Source organism: Nicrophorus vespilloides, unplaced genomic scaffold (assembly GCF_001412225.1).
Source record: "Nicrophorus vespilloides isolate i.1.1-1 unplaced genomic scaffold, Nicve_v1.0, whole genome shotgun sequence".
NCBI lineage: Eukaryota > Metazoa > Arthropoda > Insecta > Coleoptera > Silphidae > Nicrophorus > Nicrophorus vespilloides.
The window spans coordinates 113,297-131,068 of NW_017100108.1; the positions used below are offsets into that span (position 1 = coordinate 113,297).

General features: G+C 33.5%; 4 protein-coding genes across 7 annotated transcripts in view; 1 reads left to right on the forward strand and 3 right to left on the reverse strand.

Moving 5' to 3' along the window:
• LOC108568346 overlaps window positions 1-12,553 on the forward strand; it is a 37,114-nt gene extending 24,561 nt beyond the window's left edge. For all 4 annotated transcript variants that reach the window (XM_017929367.1, XM_017929366.1, XM_017929370.1 and 1 more), the window contains exons 7-12: window positions 6,315-6,405; window positions 6,528-6,710; window positions 7,457-7,654; window positions 8,623-8,834; window positions 8,919-9,270; window positions 12,109-12,553. In XM_017929367.1, the coding sequence (XP_017784856.1) occupies window positions 6,315-6,405; window positions 6,528-6,710; window positions 7,457-7,654; window positions 8,623-8,834; window positions 8,919-9,270; window positions 12,109-12,449 (1,377 nt within the window). In that variant the 3' untranslated portion in view covers window positions 12,450-12,553. The remainder of the gene's footprint in view (window positions 1-6,314; window positions 6,406-6,527; window positions 6,711-7,456; window positions 7,655-8,622; window positions 8,835-8,918; window positions 9,271-12,108) is intronic.
• A 154-nt stretch (window positions 12,554-12,707) lies between these two features.
• Window positions 12,708-13,506, reverse strand: LOC108568349 (UPF0602 protein C4orf47-like). The gene is made up of 2 exons (XM_017929374.1): window positions 13,174-13,506; window positions 12,708-13,118 (listed from the first exon to the last, which is right to left on the reverse strand). The coding sequence occupies exons 1-2, from the start codon at window positions 13,324-13,326 to the stop codon at window positions 12,876-12,878; spliced, it is 396 nt and encodes a 131-aa protein (XP_017784863.1). The 5' UTR covers window positions 13,327-13,506; the 3' UTR covers window positions 12,708-12,875.
• Window positions 13,507-13,538: 32 nt separating this feature from the next.
• Window positions 13,539-14,157, reverse strand: LOC108568320 (UPF0602 protein C4orf47 homolog). Its single transcript, XM_017929326.1, has 3 exons — window positions 14,037-14,157; window positions 13,838-13,976; window positions 13,539-13,779 (listed from the first exon to the last, which is right to left on the reverse strand). The coding sequence occupies exons 1-3, from the start codon at window positions 14,155-14,157 to the stop codon at window positions 13,539-13,541; spliced, it is 501 nt and encodes a 166-aa protein (XP_017784815.1).
• A 1,922-nt stretch (window positions 14,158-16,079) lies between these two features.
• Window positions 16,080-17,729, reverse strand: LOC108568321 (UDP-glucuronosyltransferase 2B10-like). The gene is made up of 4 exons (XM_017929327.1): window positions 16,924-17,729; window positions 16,660-16,867; window positions 16,385-16,604; window positions 16,080-16,335 (listed from the first exon to the last, which is right to left on the reverse strand). Exons 1-4 carry the CDS (start codon window positions 17,719-17,721, stop codon window positions 16,080-16,082), a joined length of 1,482 nt encoding a protein of 493 aa, XP_017784816.1. The 5' UTR covers window positions 17,722-17,729.
• Between the last annotated feature and the right edge of the window lie 43 nt (window positions 17,730-17,772).

The window sequence follows — 17,772 nt, forward strand, 5'->3', positions numbered from 1 at the left end:
AGAATATGCAGAAGAAATTTACAAAAAAAAATTAATCAATATTAATTACGAAAAGAGATATTTACTTGGGCTATTTAAAGATGACAATTTAATATTTCTAAACGCAAGTTTAAAAAATAATATCGGAATTTCATTAAAAAAAAATACATTAAAATAAAATTATTACTTCTACAATAGCTCCAACACCATATAAAATAAAGTTTCTACAATTATTGTGATGATAGCAGAATGAATAAACAAGAATTAATAAATAAAGTGTATTAAATTTATGAATATATAATATATTTTGTTCATAATTTATTGTTTAGAAATATAGCTGCAAAATATATCAATTAAAAGGAAATTTTATTAAATAATAATTTTATATTATAATATTATATGCTACAATTAAATAAAAAAAACGTAACAAACTAAAAAGTTTGAGAAACGCAGATCTATTTATTGAATTTCTTATGAAAAGACTGCTTTTCAGAAATTTTACGTACTACATATAATAAAGATAAGTCAGTAGTAAGGCTCTTCCAAGAGTGAAGTAATTTATTGATTAAAAAAAGTCAAAAATTAGTATCGTGTAAGATGTACGGTTTATAAAATTAAACTTTCGGTTAGTGTTTGACCAACAAATATGTTAAATTTATTGTGCAAACATAGACCAAAAGTGATACGGAATTCCATTTGTATCTTCATATTTCTTCAAACAGAAATAATATTTTTCAATTATTTCATTGTAAATTCAATTGTTAAAGAAAAATATTTCCATTCTATTTTGCACTTTAAAATTGTCAACTGCAAGCAATTTAAGTGAAGTTTGTTGACCATTCCTCAACATATTGGTTTTTGGATTGAAATCCTTTAAACTTGTTAGTTCATTTTTTTAAACGAATCTATCATATAATCTTGATGAAATATTGTCAGATTCAATTTCTTGTGTAGTTTTGTGAAAAAATGTTCCCTGATTATGAACAAAATAAGGCATACGTTCCGATGTTTTATTAAGAAATAATGTTTACATAAGAAGCACACACAATGTCGGTGTCTTCTTAGTAGTCGATAATCGAAACGAATGAAGAAAAATAAAACAAGAATCAATAAAAAAAATGTGGGTCAAATGTATTTTTAAGCAAATCCTTCGTTTAATCCTTCCCTGCCTCCCGGTCAATTTACTTCGTCCGACATCCCACTTCCCCCATGCGCCTTTCATTATTCTGCTGCAGCAAAACTCGGATTTGTTGCGTTCGCAACAGCATTTGTCGATTACTTCATTTTAGCCAAAACACGGGCTAAAATTAGCCGTGGACCGCTAGAACGAAAATTTCTGTTCGTTTCGCGGATCCGATTCGTTTGGACGGAACGTTTTCATCATTTTTTTCCCGACGTCGATAAAACGAACCACGCGAGATCTTATTATTATTATAATTCGAATACATTTATAAAATAAGAGTTTTGACGCAGATTCAATTAGAACGCGAGTTTGAACGTTTGCCAACGGATAGCGCCCACCCGATATTTATTCCCGACTAAAAAAAACTACAAAATACTGAGAAGAAAGAACAACAATAAAAAAAAGAGAAACGAAAATCTTACACGCGTATTCGAATGTTTTGCGAATTTCACCCAGGAAGTGAGGCAGTTTCATCATTGAAATGTTCTTGGGCGCTGAAATTTGCACGGTCAGGAGGAAGAAGAGCGAGAAACGAGTGAGATTTGAAGTACGTGAGTCTACCTTTTTTTCTTTCTGTGCTCCTTTCTTTTCAATTTAAAAGTGGTGTATTAAAACAATAAATTCCAAGTGCACTTTGATATTTATTGATCGTAACACAAGTCTGTGATATTACAAAATATACATTTTAAATTCATATAAGATTAATCTTATATCTAACGTAACATTTTAAGTTATAGTCATTATTTTTTTGATATATTAATAGATTTATTTAATACTTATATTTTGATATTGATCCATTTTGGTACACAGTTTACGAAAGTTGTGGAATGTGCAGTATGAATATTAATTTTAGATGGAATTTAATTAGTTAAAATATCACAACTATTTAGACAATCAACATATCCGTAAAACTTGCGTTAGTATAAAAAAAGATCAATTTTATTAAATATTGAATTATTTAATTAATTCGTAATTATAATTGCTCAATTTTTTGGTGTTGCGAAAACAAATTCTTTAATTTATAATTGATGTTAAAAATCTACATTAATTTAAAGCAAATAAATTGAAATGAGACATGAATAATATTTGTTTGAAATTATTAGGTATTTATATTAAGCAAAGTTGCTACGAAACATTTTTTTATTGTAAATTAATAGAAATCATACATTTAATGAAATATTTAAAGAAAAAAACATAAAATTATATATAGAGATTAAAAGTAGGACAAAAAAGAGATCGTTTTGCAACAAGTATACAAACTTTATCCCAATCTGGTGTCCAATTTTTGGTTTTACTCAATTAATTTGATCACCTCGTAAATAGCCACCACCAAAGTGTGGAAGCTTCAATTAATTTATATAAATTGATCACATAAATTGCAACAATTTTTGTATTTTTGAGCCAAATTCTTTTTTTACTTCTTAATGGAGTGTAAATTTTCAAAGTCTCAAGCATTTCAAAATTCGTGGTATTGTTTCGAAAAGATATTATTAATGATTTGAACTTTATTGAAACGCAGTATTTATAAGCCCATATTAACACTTAATTAATTGTGACTGTTACGTGTTTACCAATTACATATGAATTAAATCATGCACAATTTTTATTTTTTTATTATAAAAATTATTAGTTATATTTCATAAAATTTTAATTTAACAATTTGTAAATTTAAAGCAACTAAAATTGATCAAGAATTCTCATTTTTTGATTTTCTGTGCATCTTACATATTAGTGATTTAATCCAATGATTATTCTATTAGTTAATATTGATTTAACAAAACAGTTAGAATCTTATCTTTTCATTATTTTGGTACTAAACTATCTATCTTGTTCGTGTTCTATTTTTATTTGGAGAACCAAATTTTACTGAAGATAAATTGATGAAGTGTCTGAAGTGTCAAGATTATGTAAGCATCTTTAAAAAAGAAAATTTGAAAAACTATTATTTAAAAGTCTTTTATATATTAAAAATATATTGAGTTGGCAAGAAAGTAATGAATTTTCTTCAATTAAATATTTTCCATTTTGATTTATAGAACTTCTAGTCATTTTGTTTCTAAAGTAAGCTAAAAGTGACATGTATCAAATTTCAAAACCTTGTTCTTTAGAAATTTAACACTATTTATCTATTTCTAAAAACACAAATTTCTTGCCAACCCCTTATTATTTATTAAATTAAAATGTTTTACTTTATGTCAAGCTTAAATTTAAATTGTATCAAAATGCAAATGTTCATCATTTTTTTCTTTGTACTTAACTTAGTAAAGTAATTTCCGGAAACAACTAATATCTTGTAAATGCAAAATCTTAAGCTATAATAAATCAGACTACTTTCAGTTTAAAATACACAAAAATATATCTCCTATGAGTCTCCCATAGATCATTCTGGCAAGTGCGTGTAGGAGTGACAGATCTGTTAATAGACTAATGCCGAGCGTTTATAAACAGAGATTTAGCGTGATTCGATAATCTCGATGTGAACATATTCCAGTGCAAGTGAAGAAATAAGCACAAGGATTCCTCTACACTTCATTTTCATCATGAAATGCAGTATGATTTAAATGAACACATGCATTTCTAAATACAACTGTTTGATAATAAAGTTCAAAATTTTGAGCAGAGTGTTGTGAGCAACACATAACAACACAACATATAACGAAGTTTCGCTTGCATCATATGTATCATAATTACATCATAATTAAATATAAAATTCAACATAAATATCACAATAATTTAGAAGCATATAATCATCGATAATAAAATTTTCACCAACAAACATTGAAACTTTAGTAGTAATGACACTTCTGCAATCAATGCACCTTTTTAGTTTTCTGGAGCACTTCTCACGTGCTCTATGGTGATATGGGAATACGATGACGCTCTTATTAATGGAGCCACATTTGAAAATGTTGCTGCTCAAGATACGTTGAATCGTGGACTCGATGAAAATTATCTTAACATTCGATTTGGCCTTGAATACTTGGTTATTGGATGTCACCCATGATTCTATGATAGTTTTACACTAGAAGCAGTTTTTGATGACACATGTATTGGTGATACCCATCCACTTAATTTGTTCCAAAGAAATTGTTCTCATTTCATCGATGCTATCTTTCACAGTCAGTTCAGTTGGTATTTTGACATATCCAGGTATACCTACACATTAAGTTAAATTATTTTCAAATACAACAAAAATATGGCATTACAAGACCTAAAATTTGAAGATGATTTGCATAGTATGATAATTGTTTACAATTGATTTTCTTTTCGAATATCCTTGAGGTTAACCGTCTCGATTACCGTAAAGGATACAATAATTAAACACATATAAAGTCATGTTCTATATGCATGCTCCTGCATTTGTATCTGAAGTACTGAATACTTTAGGTGCCACAAACCAAATAAGATATATTTGTGTGTTCGACACCGACATTTGCGTTGTCATATATCCTCAGGTCATACTGTTTGTTGTAACAAGAGAGAATAAAATCATGTAAAAATAACAAAACTATATGTATTAAGTAAAGACAAATATTGTTATATTTTTCTTTAAATGATTTTGTTATTGAATTATGTAAATACAAATAACATATAAATCTATAATATCTTTTATATTCTACAAAAAAAAGAAAATGTGAAGAAGTAAGAGGTGGAATTAAATATTTAATAATTGGTTCAGATATTTAATTTACAGGAATATTATTTCTTCTGAAACATTTGAATTTAAAACAATAAAATAAAAAAAAGTGCTATTTATTAAAGTCTTTCTGCCAAAAATTTAAATATAATTTGATAGTAATGGTATTAGGTAGAATAAAACTTTATCTTTAGTCAATTTTAAATTATTATAATTAAAGTATTCGATAATTTGTATAAGAAAAAGTACAAATAATAACAATTTGACTTAACACTGTAATATGTAGAGCGTTTTATTTTATAACTGAATACTGGTTTTCAGCATAAAACACTAGATATAGTCTCGACAAACTATTGTAAATATATTTCGTTACTAACTTCTACCATATTTGAATCTTTTTGTGTCTAAGTGCTAAGTTTTTATTGTGCTGTGTGAGCTGGCAAATAATAGCCTAAAATATATATTAGATAAAATATAAATATTTTCTATACAAAGAATAATTTTGTCTGGAATGTAAAGTATAAGGTTTATGAACCATAGCTCTTTGAAATTTATGTACGCAATTGCCACCCACTGGGTGTTTTTTCTAGTATGTTTGTTTTTATTTATATATCTGATGATTAAAGAAATTTAAAGAAAATTCGAGGTTCATTCAAGGTTTATGAAATTGACGGAGACATTGAGGAAAAGTCAGATAATGAGCAGCGAGAAAATGAAGGTATGAAAGGGTTAATATAAATTATTTTCAATGCAATATTCGGATGTTATATTTTAAAAATTAAAATGCCGAGCCAACTTCATGACGACCTTGAAATAATATGCATAATTCAAAAACGAAAATCTTTATAGTTTATTGAACAATGTACTAAAAAGTAATTTCGAATACTGTAATTTTGCGTCGCAAATCACATTATATATAACAATGTATTTTCCAATTAAAGAAAATACAAGAACTTATTTATTATTAATAAAGAACAAAAAACAAGAACAAGATTTGGAGACTGAAATACTTAAAACACTGTTGCGTCAAAATAATCAAATAAAATTAAGAAATATATATTTTAGAAAATAGCACAAAAACAATGTAGAAAATAAATAATTATATATCATTAGAATTTCTATTTGTTTATACATATAGACAACGCTTAATAGGCAATTGAGCTAATGAATATACTTTCGTGTATTTCTTACCAATATATTATAATTTTAGAAACATAAGTTACACACTACTACACGTTTTAAAGGAACAAGTATTATGAACTGAGTAGGTGAATAGCAGTAAGTCTAGCGATGTGAATGATTCAGAAAAACGGATGGGAGATGCGTATTTCCGAGTGTTGCGAAGGCACACCACTTTCGGGCCCAAATTCCGTCCCGAATCATCTGAATCATTTGTCATTGAGCAGCCAAAACTAGAACTTCTTTATATATAAAACATTCTTGGTGCGAATGTGCTATAGACAATATCTCTCCATTGCCATTCTTGTTTGAACAATGAATCTGTACTCCTTTCAGGATGAGAACTCTAATCCAAACAAACCGCCGGTCAACTTGGAGAAGATTTTCACGCCGGCCGACGATGCCCCGCAAATTACACCGAAGAACAGTGAGTAGACTCGAGAAATGTGTTGCCCAATGCCTCGGATGCTTTGGCACCATTCGAACAATTCGAATGCGAAAGTGCCAAATATCCACGTACACTGTTGATTGATCGTGTTTGCTTTGCAGAAAAAATGTACGCATCTTCTGCATTCTACGCGTCTGGTCTTCACCCCACCGTCGAGGATCAAGTAGAGTTGGCTAGAAGAATTTCAAGTTCTCTGAGCGATATCAGCAACAAATCGAGCAAGGGTCAGTCTATGTACGTGAACAGAAAGAAGAGATCCGTCAAGTGGGTTCACGAAAGCGAAGGTAAGTCTAAAATGTTCAAACTCATATCAATGTGAAATTTATTGCGGCGCTATGAATGAATGCGCACAAAATATCGCTCTTTGTTCCTTTCATCTATCATATCTTTAATTTTTATATAAATAAACATATAAGCTTTTAAAGGAATTCCAATACTTAAATTCCAGAAACTATTTAAATTATTGCATCAAAGAAATTCATTAAACAATTTTAGTTCAAAGAAGCTTATTGTTGGTTCTACCCATATACAGTGGGTATTATTTATATTTTTGTTTCATATAAGTAAATTTTCGATTACTTTTTGATTAAACTGGTGAATTTCTAGTAATAAAACTATTTGAATAAATTTGAGAATAGAACATTTTAACCAATGTTGCTCTTTCGAATGTATTACAAGTATTTGTTTAATAAGTCTTAGAGTGCAAAAATAATGTTTTGCATCAGCTGAGGTGACAGATATCACTAAACCAATTACAATTAAATTTGACAATTCGAAAAAGGTATCTATAAGTTAAATGACTTTCTAATAAAGATAAGCCAACTGACAATTACAAAGATGTATGTAAGGCCCTTGTGAACAAGCCGCCCTTGTCCATGACATTTCTTCGTTTCTGGTAAATTTCCGCCTTCCTCAATCCACTTAGCCTGTCATTTTTTTTATTGACATTAATTATCTGACAATCACCTAATTGTACTTATTATTTTTCTAAAAATATGTTTATTTTTAAAATATGAATTTTGTATTGCAGGTGACCTTAACGGAACTCAGAATGGAAATGGGGAAACGGGTCCCGATGGCAAATCGATCCTGAAGCTGGTCATGAATCCTCATGGTCAAGTTCAAGACATAAACTCGCTGAGGAAGCAAGGTTTTAACATCGAATCCGCCCTATCACCTGACGTCTGCGCGGAAATCGTAAAGGATTTGAACTCACCGAAAGGAAAAGGTAAGACTTTATGAGATTTTCTTTACTATTTTATTACATATTTACGTATTCACAAATTATTATTATTATCATTATTATTAATTAGTTTTCAATACAAATTACATTCATTTTTCGCATTATTGACACATTAGAAACGTTAGAAAAATAGAAAAGATATTTGCTTTATAAATATACAACCATTTATACACATTCGGACGATTCGCACAATGGGTTGCCTGATATATGTAATTTGCGGGCTTTGGGTTGGCTAATCCCTTAAATACAAATATCAATCCCAGGTTTCTCGTAACACACTTGTACTGAATCGCCCAGATTCCGATTTGAAAGCAGTTATTTTGTGTAGTCATTCCACATGTTTTTCCATCTGACCCCGATAACATAGATTAGGTAACTTATCAACAAAGGCAGTGGCTGGCGAAAATGCGCAGCTAAGTGAAGTGAGGAAGGGGAAAGAGAAGAAGATGAAGAGGTTGGCTAAGGGAAATACTCCTATAACACTGTTGATTTAACAAAATTTTGTAAATGTATACTAGTCATACCAAGAGTTATTTTTAAATTACATTCTTATACTAATTACTCTTCTTTAATTATTACTTTTTAATACTACTCCAAACAAAACAAAATCATATAAAATATAAAAAAAAAATACTGTTTCTATTATTAAAAGGAAAAACAATAAATTATTTATTTATTATAAAAATAATCGATACAAAATATGTTTTTAAATCATTTTAACTAGCCTCTGCTAAGTCAATTAGAATTAATCTAGCAGAATGGAGACTAGTTGATTGACAATCTAGAATGTAGATGTACAATATAGCTTTAACTTTTTTTTTTATTAAAAGTATATTTAGTACAAAATACAAGCATTGTACTTTTATATTTATATATGAGGTGCATTATTTTTAAATTACCGTTGTTCTATTATGTAGGAAGTGGTTGTAAAATTTATTTTTTTTAAATTGAAGGAGCCGAGTTGTTTGCGAAGAGACGCAAAAGGTCCGAGAAATGGGTGGTTGGCGAGACCATTGGAGCCAAACAGGAAGTGTTGACGGATATTGCGCCTTCTCCGACTCCGATCCTGTCGCCGCTTCCGCCTCTGAGCAATCTGCCGGCCCCGAGTTACTTACCGGAAACGGCCCAGCGCATGCAGCACAAGGAAAAGTTGGACGAGATTCAGGTGAGGAAAAGCCAAGCGTTTAAATAACAAACCGCATCAGTGCCAATTAATTCTCGCATTGTTTTAATTGTTGGCTAATTTTAGGAGCGCTTCAGCCGGCCGAGAGTCAAACTGGTCAAATCCCCCTGGGAGGCGGCCCTGGAAACTGGCTCAGTCGACTCTGCGTTTGAGAATCTGCATCCGCCTACGTTCCCCACCAAGGGCTCGTTCGTTGCCCCCGTTGTTAACTCGTACGAAGAAGCCCTCAGGAACGATAGTTTGGAATCGTGGTCTGCAATGCCGACCAACGGGTACGCACATAATCCAGCCTACAACAGCAACAGCATCAACCGAATTGTGGATAATCTGCAAAAGGGCTTGACCAACGTTGATGTCTACAAACCTAGCTTGCCCCAAGCTTGGAATGCGAAACCCGTTCTGAAGACGCAACAGTACAGTACGTATTCTCCTATTATTTTCTAATATTTAGCATAAAACGCTAAAATCTATAACGCTTTCGCATAATCAATAGGTAGCGTATGGCTTCCTAACCCGCAGCTCGAAGAATCACGCAGATCAGTCTCCCCATTCCTAACAGATCCACAAGTCGAAAGACCGATATCCCCATTTCCTACTATCCCCGATGTTACAATCCAACAAGATTTAGTCATCGAAGATGTTAAGACCTTCCAGAGTAACGAAATAATCACCAAGAAAGAGCGTTCTTTGTCACCTTTCCCCGCAATAAAAGATATTACTTTGAATCCAGAAGTTATAGAGAAAGATATTGTGAAAATGCGCACGAGTCCAATTCCATTCAAAGTCGAGAGCTGCATCAGCGAGTCGTCTCTAATCGCAGAACCGAATCCAGAAGTTCAGATGTTAGAGGAAGAAGTAACAGAGGACGCTCCAGAACCAGAATATACGATTACTGAACAGATAAAATCATTCTATAAACCGTCCAAGCCTTACTCCAAAGTCTCGTTGAACCGAAAATTCTCCTCAGTTCTGGACAAGCCGATCCCGAAATTTTCACCGCCTCCGCAAAAACCAGAATTCAATTATGCACTAGGCGATTGCGATACAGATAGAAGAAATGCACTTACCCCGATTCGCACACTTCAGTCGGAATTGTTCGAGAGCAAAGGCCACTTCAATGCGAGCCGCTCCTGTTCTCCTTTTCCAGTTTACATACCCAATGAATTATCAGTCGACCCTCCAATCACTAATCCTAAACAGGAACCCTCAAAGCCAGAACCCGTACAGCCAGAACCGGAACCAGAGGAAGAACGAAAAATCGTGGACTTGAATAAGCTTACCATTTCCGATAACCAAACCAAGCAATTGGTCGAGTCCCAAAAAAAGTGCTTTGCTGAAATGAAGGATATTAAGCAGGCTTACCAGGAAGTTGAACCAAAATACAAAGAGTTCTGTGAAAAGGTCAGTGAATCAATGAAACCGAAAGTGGTCAGAACATCGCAACTGCCAGATGACAATGAGGTCAAAAAGAAATTGGACGAAATGAAGAAAGTCCGCATAGGAATACCGGTACAGACCAGAGAAGTTACATACAATGAAACTAGGGTTGGCGATAACGTACAGCTTGAACGCAACGAACTCACAACCAGTGCAATGCAAAGTGAAACTGACAATTCATTTACAAGCAAACAGGAAATGAGAAAAGAATCGGAAATTGTAAGGGAGGAAAAAGGAAACTCTGTGTGCGCAATGAAATCTGAGGCAAGCAGTTATCAGCAATGTGCTGCAGATACTTCGACCTCGTCGACGACAATCTGTCAGGCCAAAACCGAGAGTTTCATGCAACAAGCAGAAGGGTTCTCATCTTCAAGTCAAACATTAGGCAATTGTGTAAAGCAAGAAACGATTTGTCAAAGCCAACAACTGCAACAAAATCAAACCAAAATGATCGATTCATCTCCTCAGAAAAACATTAAAGTTTCGCCTCCGAAAGAGGAGAAGCAGCAAGTCAAAGTTTTGTCTCCAGTGGAGCAGATTGTCAAGAAAGAATTTTCGGAACAAATGCAAGAAGTTAAAAAGCAAAGGCGAATGCAAATTGATGATATTGTCGAAGGACCAAGGTGCAAAAAGGCACCCGAAACCATCATTGGAGCTAGACCACTCTTCGGTCAGATGGATATCAACGCTGAGTTTAAACGAGCACTCGTTGGAAGGCAATCCATCAAACAGAAAAGGGCACGAGAACAAGGCCAACAAAGCCAGATAGAGAATCCCAGAGTTAAAATTGAGAAGTCAGAACCGGTTTTGGCGTTCACAAGTGAAACAGCAGAATCTATATGCACTGAAATGAAGACTAATGAGATGGCAAAAGTGGAAACCATTACCAAGTCAACGAACGAAGAGATTGAGGCTATATATTACCAAAGGGAGAGGGAGTATGAAGTGGATTATCAGAAGGTCGAAGAGCAATACGTAGACGAGAATGGTGCCTCCTTCAAGATTATTAACGAGCGTTGTCTGACGCCAGTGCAAACGCAATATTTTGAACCAAACCTTCAAGTAGTTTACAAGCCACAACCGCTAATGATGACCCCTCCTCCTGCAACAGAACTCTTGTTGGAAGAAGGCGAAGATGTTTGTGATTATAGGAAGGTTCCCGTTAAGAATTTGATCCAGAACTTCGAGCAGAACGTCATGCCAATCATGCGATATAAACAGATCAGAGATCCACTGCCAGATGTCGTGGAGAAACTGGGATCTCGTAGAACGTCCATAGACAGGTCTAGCTCGCAGACCGAAGTCCTAAAATACTCCGGTCCTCAAGCGCAGGCCGATTACCTGCAGCAGGCTGAAAAGGAATTCGATAATTTATTTTATGTAGCCAATACGCAGGTGAAAACGAAACACTTCTATCCAGAATTCGAACAACAGGGTTTCCAGCACGCAGAAAACAGCTCCTTCTGTAAATACTCTAGCTTCCAATCGGAACACTCTGCTTTTGCTTCTATTAATGGTCAAAATCAAGGCAAGGCTTTCTGATATCATTCTAAAACCTTATTTTGCTTGCTAGACTAGATAAATTAACAAAAAATAAATATATTTAAAAAATTGTTTTTACAATAAATATAAAAATAGAATAGCATGTTTCAATCCTAACTTATCTCCTATTACTAATTATAACCAAATGAACTATATAATACCTATATTTAAGTTAATTGCCAATTATTTTAATATAGAATATTGTTAATAAACGGAAAGATCTATTTTGTATGTGGTCTGTGTTTATGGGAATATGATTATAATATGACATTTTCAGGCTCTTCAACTTTACCTAGGAGCAAACCAAAAGCTCCGATGTCGCCATCCTATAAACCGTCGGCAACTCCTCCTATCTTCGTTCCGAGGGAAAGCAGCGCTCCACCACCATCTAGTTTCTTCAGCCCTCAGCCGACATATACCGCCCACAATGTGAACAACCCCATAGAGAACATCCCTTCACCCAGCCAATCGTACTCGCAATCGATACCTCCGACTCCGCCCACGAGGTATAATTTAAGCAATGTTCAGAACTACAACACAGCTGCGAGGGGTTGGGGCGGTGCCAAGGAAGTGTACCGACCTGTCACCTTCGAGAAATCCTCATACAGCGATTTCTAACATCCCTCGTTAACTAACTATCTTGAATTTAAAATGTGTACATTATAGGTTGTAAATACCTTGGAGAGAGGGAGAGAGAGATAATATAAAGAAGAACAAAGAACGCCAACACAACATTTCATCTCGATCCTTACAAAAAGGATCGAAACCATGAGATGGCATCGCTGTTGGCGCGCAACTATTTTTATTGTATATATTTATTAATTGCTACTTACTAATTGTTTGATTTGCATCGAAAAAAAAAACGTTATTAGTTACTTAGGTTTTCTTCTTTTTGGATTGAATTTGTTAATACAGAAAATAAACATATAAACACGCGCGTTCACACAAAACACACATAAACATACTATACACATGCACACCAAGAAACAAACTGTTACGAGTTAGATTAAAATATTTAAAAACAAACAGTCTTTCATTTTATCTTCAACAGTTCAATAGATATTTAGTGTAGGTGGGCACTGCTTTCTTGTAATTTTGACTATTTACGTTCAAATCAGTGTTGTACTGGAGGACGGAACGAGTGAATAAAGTCTTCTTGCCTTTCGATTGCGGATAGAAGGTGCCTTTGTCTCCTATGAAGGGTTTATTAGCTTGAAGCATGCTCACGTACTTGCATCGTTTCCATTCGGGGAACGGATCAAAGCAGCCGTCGTGACATCCACCGGGCTAAAAAAAATACGAATGAAGAAGCGCAATTCATTTAATTCGTAACTTTGGCTACCCATTTCGCTGGTCCGGTTGGTATAAAGGTATCATTGCTGTACTTCACTTTCTTCTGTTTTCTTTCAACGTATACCGGACCTGGCCTCATTCTCTCCGGATCGATAAACGGATTTTTCGTGAAGTATGCATCTGGATAAATTGAAGTATACATAGGCTCAACCGGTCCTACCTTTTTCTGTTTCTTCTTTTTAGGCACGTACTTGTAGGGATCGCGCCTAAAATTACAAATTAATAGAATTTTTTAAAAAATGTTCATGAAAATCTGTTCAGAAATCTGTGCAGAAATCGGATGCATTTGCAAATTAACTGGGTAACTTATATTGAACAAACAGATTTTTATGTAACCGGAAATTGATAAAATAATCACATGTGCGTCGGATAAGGATTAATGCAAATATTAGCATATCCGGGTCCGCCTTTCTTTGGATTACTTGTTTGGAAGTTGGCATTGGGCGATACGTATTTCGGTTTTTTCTTTCTCACATTACTAAAAGCGTCAACTCTTCCGGAAAAAGTTCCAAAATAATCGCCTGGAGTGCAGATCGATTTTCCTCTGATGCCCACGATGAACGGCGACAGTGGACCCAACTTCTTTTTTCTACCACTAAAAAAATATTATTATTATTAAGTGATAAAAGTGAAGGTGACTCCCAATGATGCACGTTTGTTTGGGTTTTCGCCATGTAATTCCTTCGCCTTCAAACAGTCTTTTAAATTCCTCCTCGAAGTAGCCGTGCTGAGTACCATTCTTCGATTTGTACCCGCCGCTCAGAAAGGTCATACCCTTGTGATACTTCGGCGCTTACAACAGAAAACAATTTAAGTCATATTTTAACGAAATTATTAAATTGTCTTAAGTACGTTCGAACGGGGACACGTATTTCTTGCCATTCATATAGGGCATTTCCACGAAGAGACCCAACCGCTCGAGGTCCGGCTTCCCATATCGTTTTCCCAAATCGGGGTCGTAAACCCTCGGCATTTTGAATTTGGTAATTTATATCGACTTAACACTTAAACAAATCTCCAAAGAAAACTTTACATTGCATTGACAATTTTAACTCGAAATGACATATGTAATGTGTAATAATTTGTTGGTGATATTTATTAGTCACTTTGTTTCCAACATTTTCGTATCCAACATATCCAATCAAAATATAGATAGATATAATTGAGTTTCCCCATCTAGAAGAGAATTGTAGCGGTAATAAATTTAAAAAAAATCATATATTAGATAGATATAATAATTCATACTCATGACACAAAGAACCAGGAACTGTCATTTAAATTAATAAACTACTCAATGAATTTCTGATTTTAATAGCGCAGTTACCGTTATAATTCAGGAATTCCACGAAATAACTAGTTATTTCATAAAATGCCGGTCTACAGTAGTTAAATTATATAACAATTTTGTTATATGATACTTTAACTTGAGATTAAAACGTGAAGAATTAGATAAGTTTCAGTTGTTAGCAGAGAGTTACGGTTACGTTCCAAGTAAATGTTTATCGTTCCAGTTTCGGTTCGTATAAAAATTTTGATTCAGTTCCGTTGAAATTGAAATTTAAAATCTAAAAAAAATCAAAATTGGTTAGTTAAAATTTAAAATCGAGTCCAGTATCAAATTTTGGTTTAATTTTATTTACCAAATTCCCTTACTATTCTTTTCAATTATAAAATTGAAAATACAAAAGAAATGAACTTTAATTATTAATTAGTTCAACACATGCACTGGTGTTAGTAGTCATTCTAGTTGCAACTTGGTGTCGTTTGTGATCATTTATTTTCCAAACTTGTATTCGGACATACTATTTATATTAATATTATATTCATTTTCTGTTTATAACGTTAAACATATATCAACGTTAAAAATATATTAAAATAAAATCTCAAAGCAAAACTTACAATATTTTGGAATATTAAAAAAAAATGAAGGTAGTGGAAGAAATATCCTACACCAGGGGTGCCCAACTTAAGTCGTGTAGAGTGCCAAAATTTTTTTACTGAGATTGGGTGTGTGGTCCACACATTTATAAAAGTAAATAAAACGAAGAACTTATTAAAAATATTTCATTACCTTATCATTAGTTATCATTTCTTTCAAATCACGTACCATAAATAAATTCACATCTTGTATTGCTAAAGGCTCAGATGCTAAACATATTGGCTTTCAAACTTTAAGAATATATTCTGTTCAGTATACAAATTTTTCTATCATGACTCTAAATTATTCCATCTGGCAATAAGTCATAATACGTTCTCCATTATCTGTTTAGTTCATAATAATAGTATTTGGCAATATTGCTTTGACTGCAATTATTACAATCAATTAATTAAAATAATTCATTCATTCAAAACCGGTTTTTTTTTTACTAGAAAGAAAACCGGTTTTCAAATTATATATTTCGAGATGTTACCACGATTTCTAAATTTATATTCAGATGTTACTGATTCTGGCATATAAATTGGTTTCAATTATTACTTGAAACATTCTATTTTATAATAATTATATGGCAAGTTGATGCAACGAAAACAAAGAAATACACAAAGGGAGTTCGTACCTTTTTTGTCTCAAGAAACAGAAAGATTCATGATACATTCTGCTGTGATATTTGGGCCCCCGCGATAGTGGTGAGGTTTCGTAGTCGAGCGTATTGCAGTTTCACCACGTGATATTATAAAAAAACCAAATTTGGCTTATAATTTCAATTACAAAGTTTTTAAATATAAAATTAACAATAAAAATATTGTGTATTTATAAATAAAATATGTCTCTTAAATGTTATTCACGATTAAATTAATCTTAGAATTAATTAAAATAAAACAAAACTGCACAATATGACTTGTTTTTTATTATCTTCAATAATTTAATAAAAAAAAATAAGTAAATGGAATCGATTTTCACTCAGTTTTTATTTTCTTTATGGTTGTGAAAAATTTGTTGGCTAAGAAACAGATCAAATAAATAATTACAATTAAAAAGAAAACAACATCTAGTAATAAGTAGGTAAACCAATTCATGTGGACGGCTTTGCTTTTTATGTAAGGAGCTCCTCTGTGCCTCAAAACGTATTCGACCCACCAAATAGCTTTGTCTTTAGGAGATAACATATGGTCTTTAACCAGTTTAGATACGTATTTTATATTAACTTTATATCTGAAACGAAGGTATTTAGTTAGTGATAGTTACAATAAAACATAATCACGTTGTATCCGCTGTAACATTTAAGATGGCATCTAAAAAGTTGGGGCCTCCCACATCACGGTATTGTATGGTCTTTCCAATTCCCAATTCTTCCATCCTGTACGCATTGTATGGCTGATCGAAGAGGAATGGAATCACGATCATGGGAACTTCATGGTAAATGGCCTCTTGCAAAGAGAGCAGTCCTCCGTGCGTAATAAACAATTTAATATTTGGATGTGCTAAAAGATTATGATATAAGTATTAGTTATTAGGCATTGATTACATTGATTATACTTAGAATGGCCTCGTTCTGAAACCATTTATCCATTTTCACGTTTCTCGGTAAATTATCCAACGACGAATCCAATTTTATAAGGAAATTAAATGGCAGCTTACCAAAGTGTTGGAAAATCCTCGAATCCAAAAACTTCGTTTTAATCAATGTTCCTAAATTGAAGAAAACGAAGCCATACGGATTTTCATTCAGAAACGTATTCAAATCCTGAATATATAAATTGATGATTTACAAATTTATTGATTAATTAGCAAATTGAATACCTCTGTCAAGGGTTTCTTCTTTTGTCCGACGTGAAGTAAACCAAGCTCGACTATGGCTGGGACATTCGGTCTAACTCCGTTGATCACGTAATGCGTATTGGTGAAAATCAATGCGACTTTCTTTTCGCTTTCGACGACGCTGCCCGTATACGAAGGGAAATATTTTTGGACCAATTGTTGAGCTTTTGGTATGGTCACGAGGTTATGTTGCAATCTCCAGTAAATCGAAAAGAGCAGATCGTTCAGCCGTCCCCAGAAACTCTCCGTATGCCTATTGTAAGCTATACTAATGTAGGAAGGATTTGTGGGATTCGCGATGTAATCGTAACCTTCCAATCTCAATCCCAACGAACGAATCCCAATTAGAGGCGCCTTGAAGTGTTCGGCCAAGATGGAAAAACACGGCACGACGTTCCACTCGATCATCACTAAGTCGAATGTACCGTTCAGCAGTAACTTCTGCATCTCTTTATTCGTGTAGACTTTGTCGCAGGCCTGCAGGAACTTCCATTGCAAATAGAAGTTCATGAGGACGCTGTTCGCATTTAGGGCTTCGGTGATGTCCGTTTCTATGGTGATGGGCTTAGATAGTTCGATCTCTTTCAGGTTAGCATGCTTTGTATCGGATGGATATCCGGTGAAGGCAGTGACTTCGTGTCCTCTATGTGCCAATTCTTCGTATAGGACACTGGCAAAGGTTGCATGGCTGAAAGCCGGAGTCGGTATAACGACAAGCACTTTGGCCCCTTTGCAAAATGTGGCTAAGAACAGAAAGTTGAGTACAGAAACAACAACCATTGTTGATGGCTTACTACATACTAGTGGAAAATTGCAAATTATGTGTGTCCT

Coding starts and splice junctions, on each gene's coding strand:
- LOC108568349 (XM_017929374.1), bottom strand. CDS start 13,326: ATGTATACTTCAATTTATCCAGATGCATACTTCACGAAAAATCCGTTT. Junction 13,119..13,173: donor CAACCGGACCAGCGAAATGG/GTAGCCAAAGTT, acceptor TATTTTTTTTAG/CCCGGTGGATGTCACGACGG.
- LOC108568320 (XM_017929326.1), bottom strand. CDS start 14,157: ATGCCGAGGGTTTACGACCCCGATTTGGGAAAACGATATGGGAAGCCG. Junction 13,977..14,036: donor ATACGTGTCCCCGTTCGAAC/GTACTTAAGACA, acceptor TTCTGTTGTAAG/CGCCGAAGTATCACAAGGGT. Junction 13,780..13,837: donor TGGCGAAAACCCAAACAAAC/GTGCATCATTGG, acceptor ATATTTTTTTAG/TGGTAGAAAAAAGAAGTTGG.
- LOC108568321 (XM_017929327.1), bottom strand. CDS start 17,721: ATGGTTGTTGTTTCTGTACTCAACTTTCTGTTCTTAGCCACATTTTGC. Junction 16,868..16,923: donor AGAAGAAACCCTTGACAGAG/GTATTCAATTTG, acceptor TTATATATTCAG/GATTTGAATACGTTTCTGAA. Junction 16,605..16,659: donor TCAGAACGAGGCCATTCTAA/GTATAATCAATG, acceptor ATAATCTTTTAG/CACATCCAAATATTAAATTG.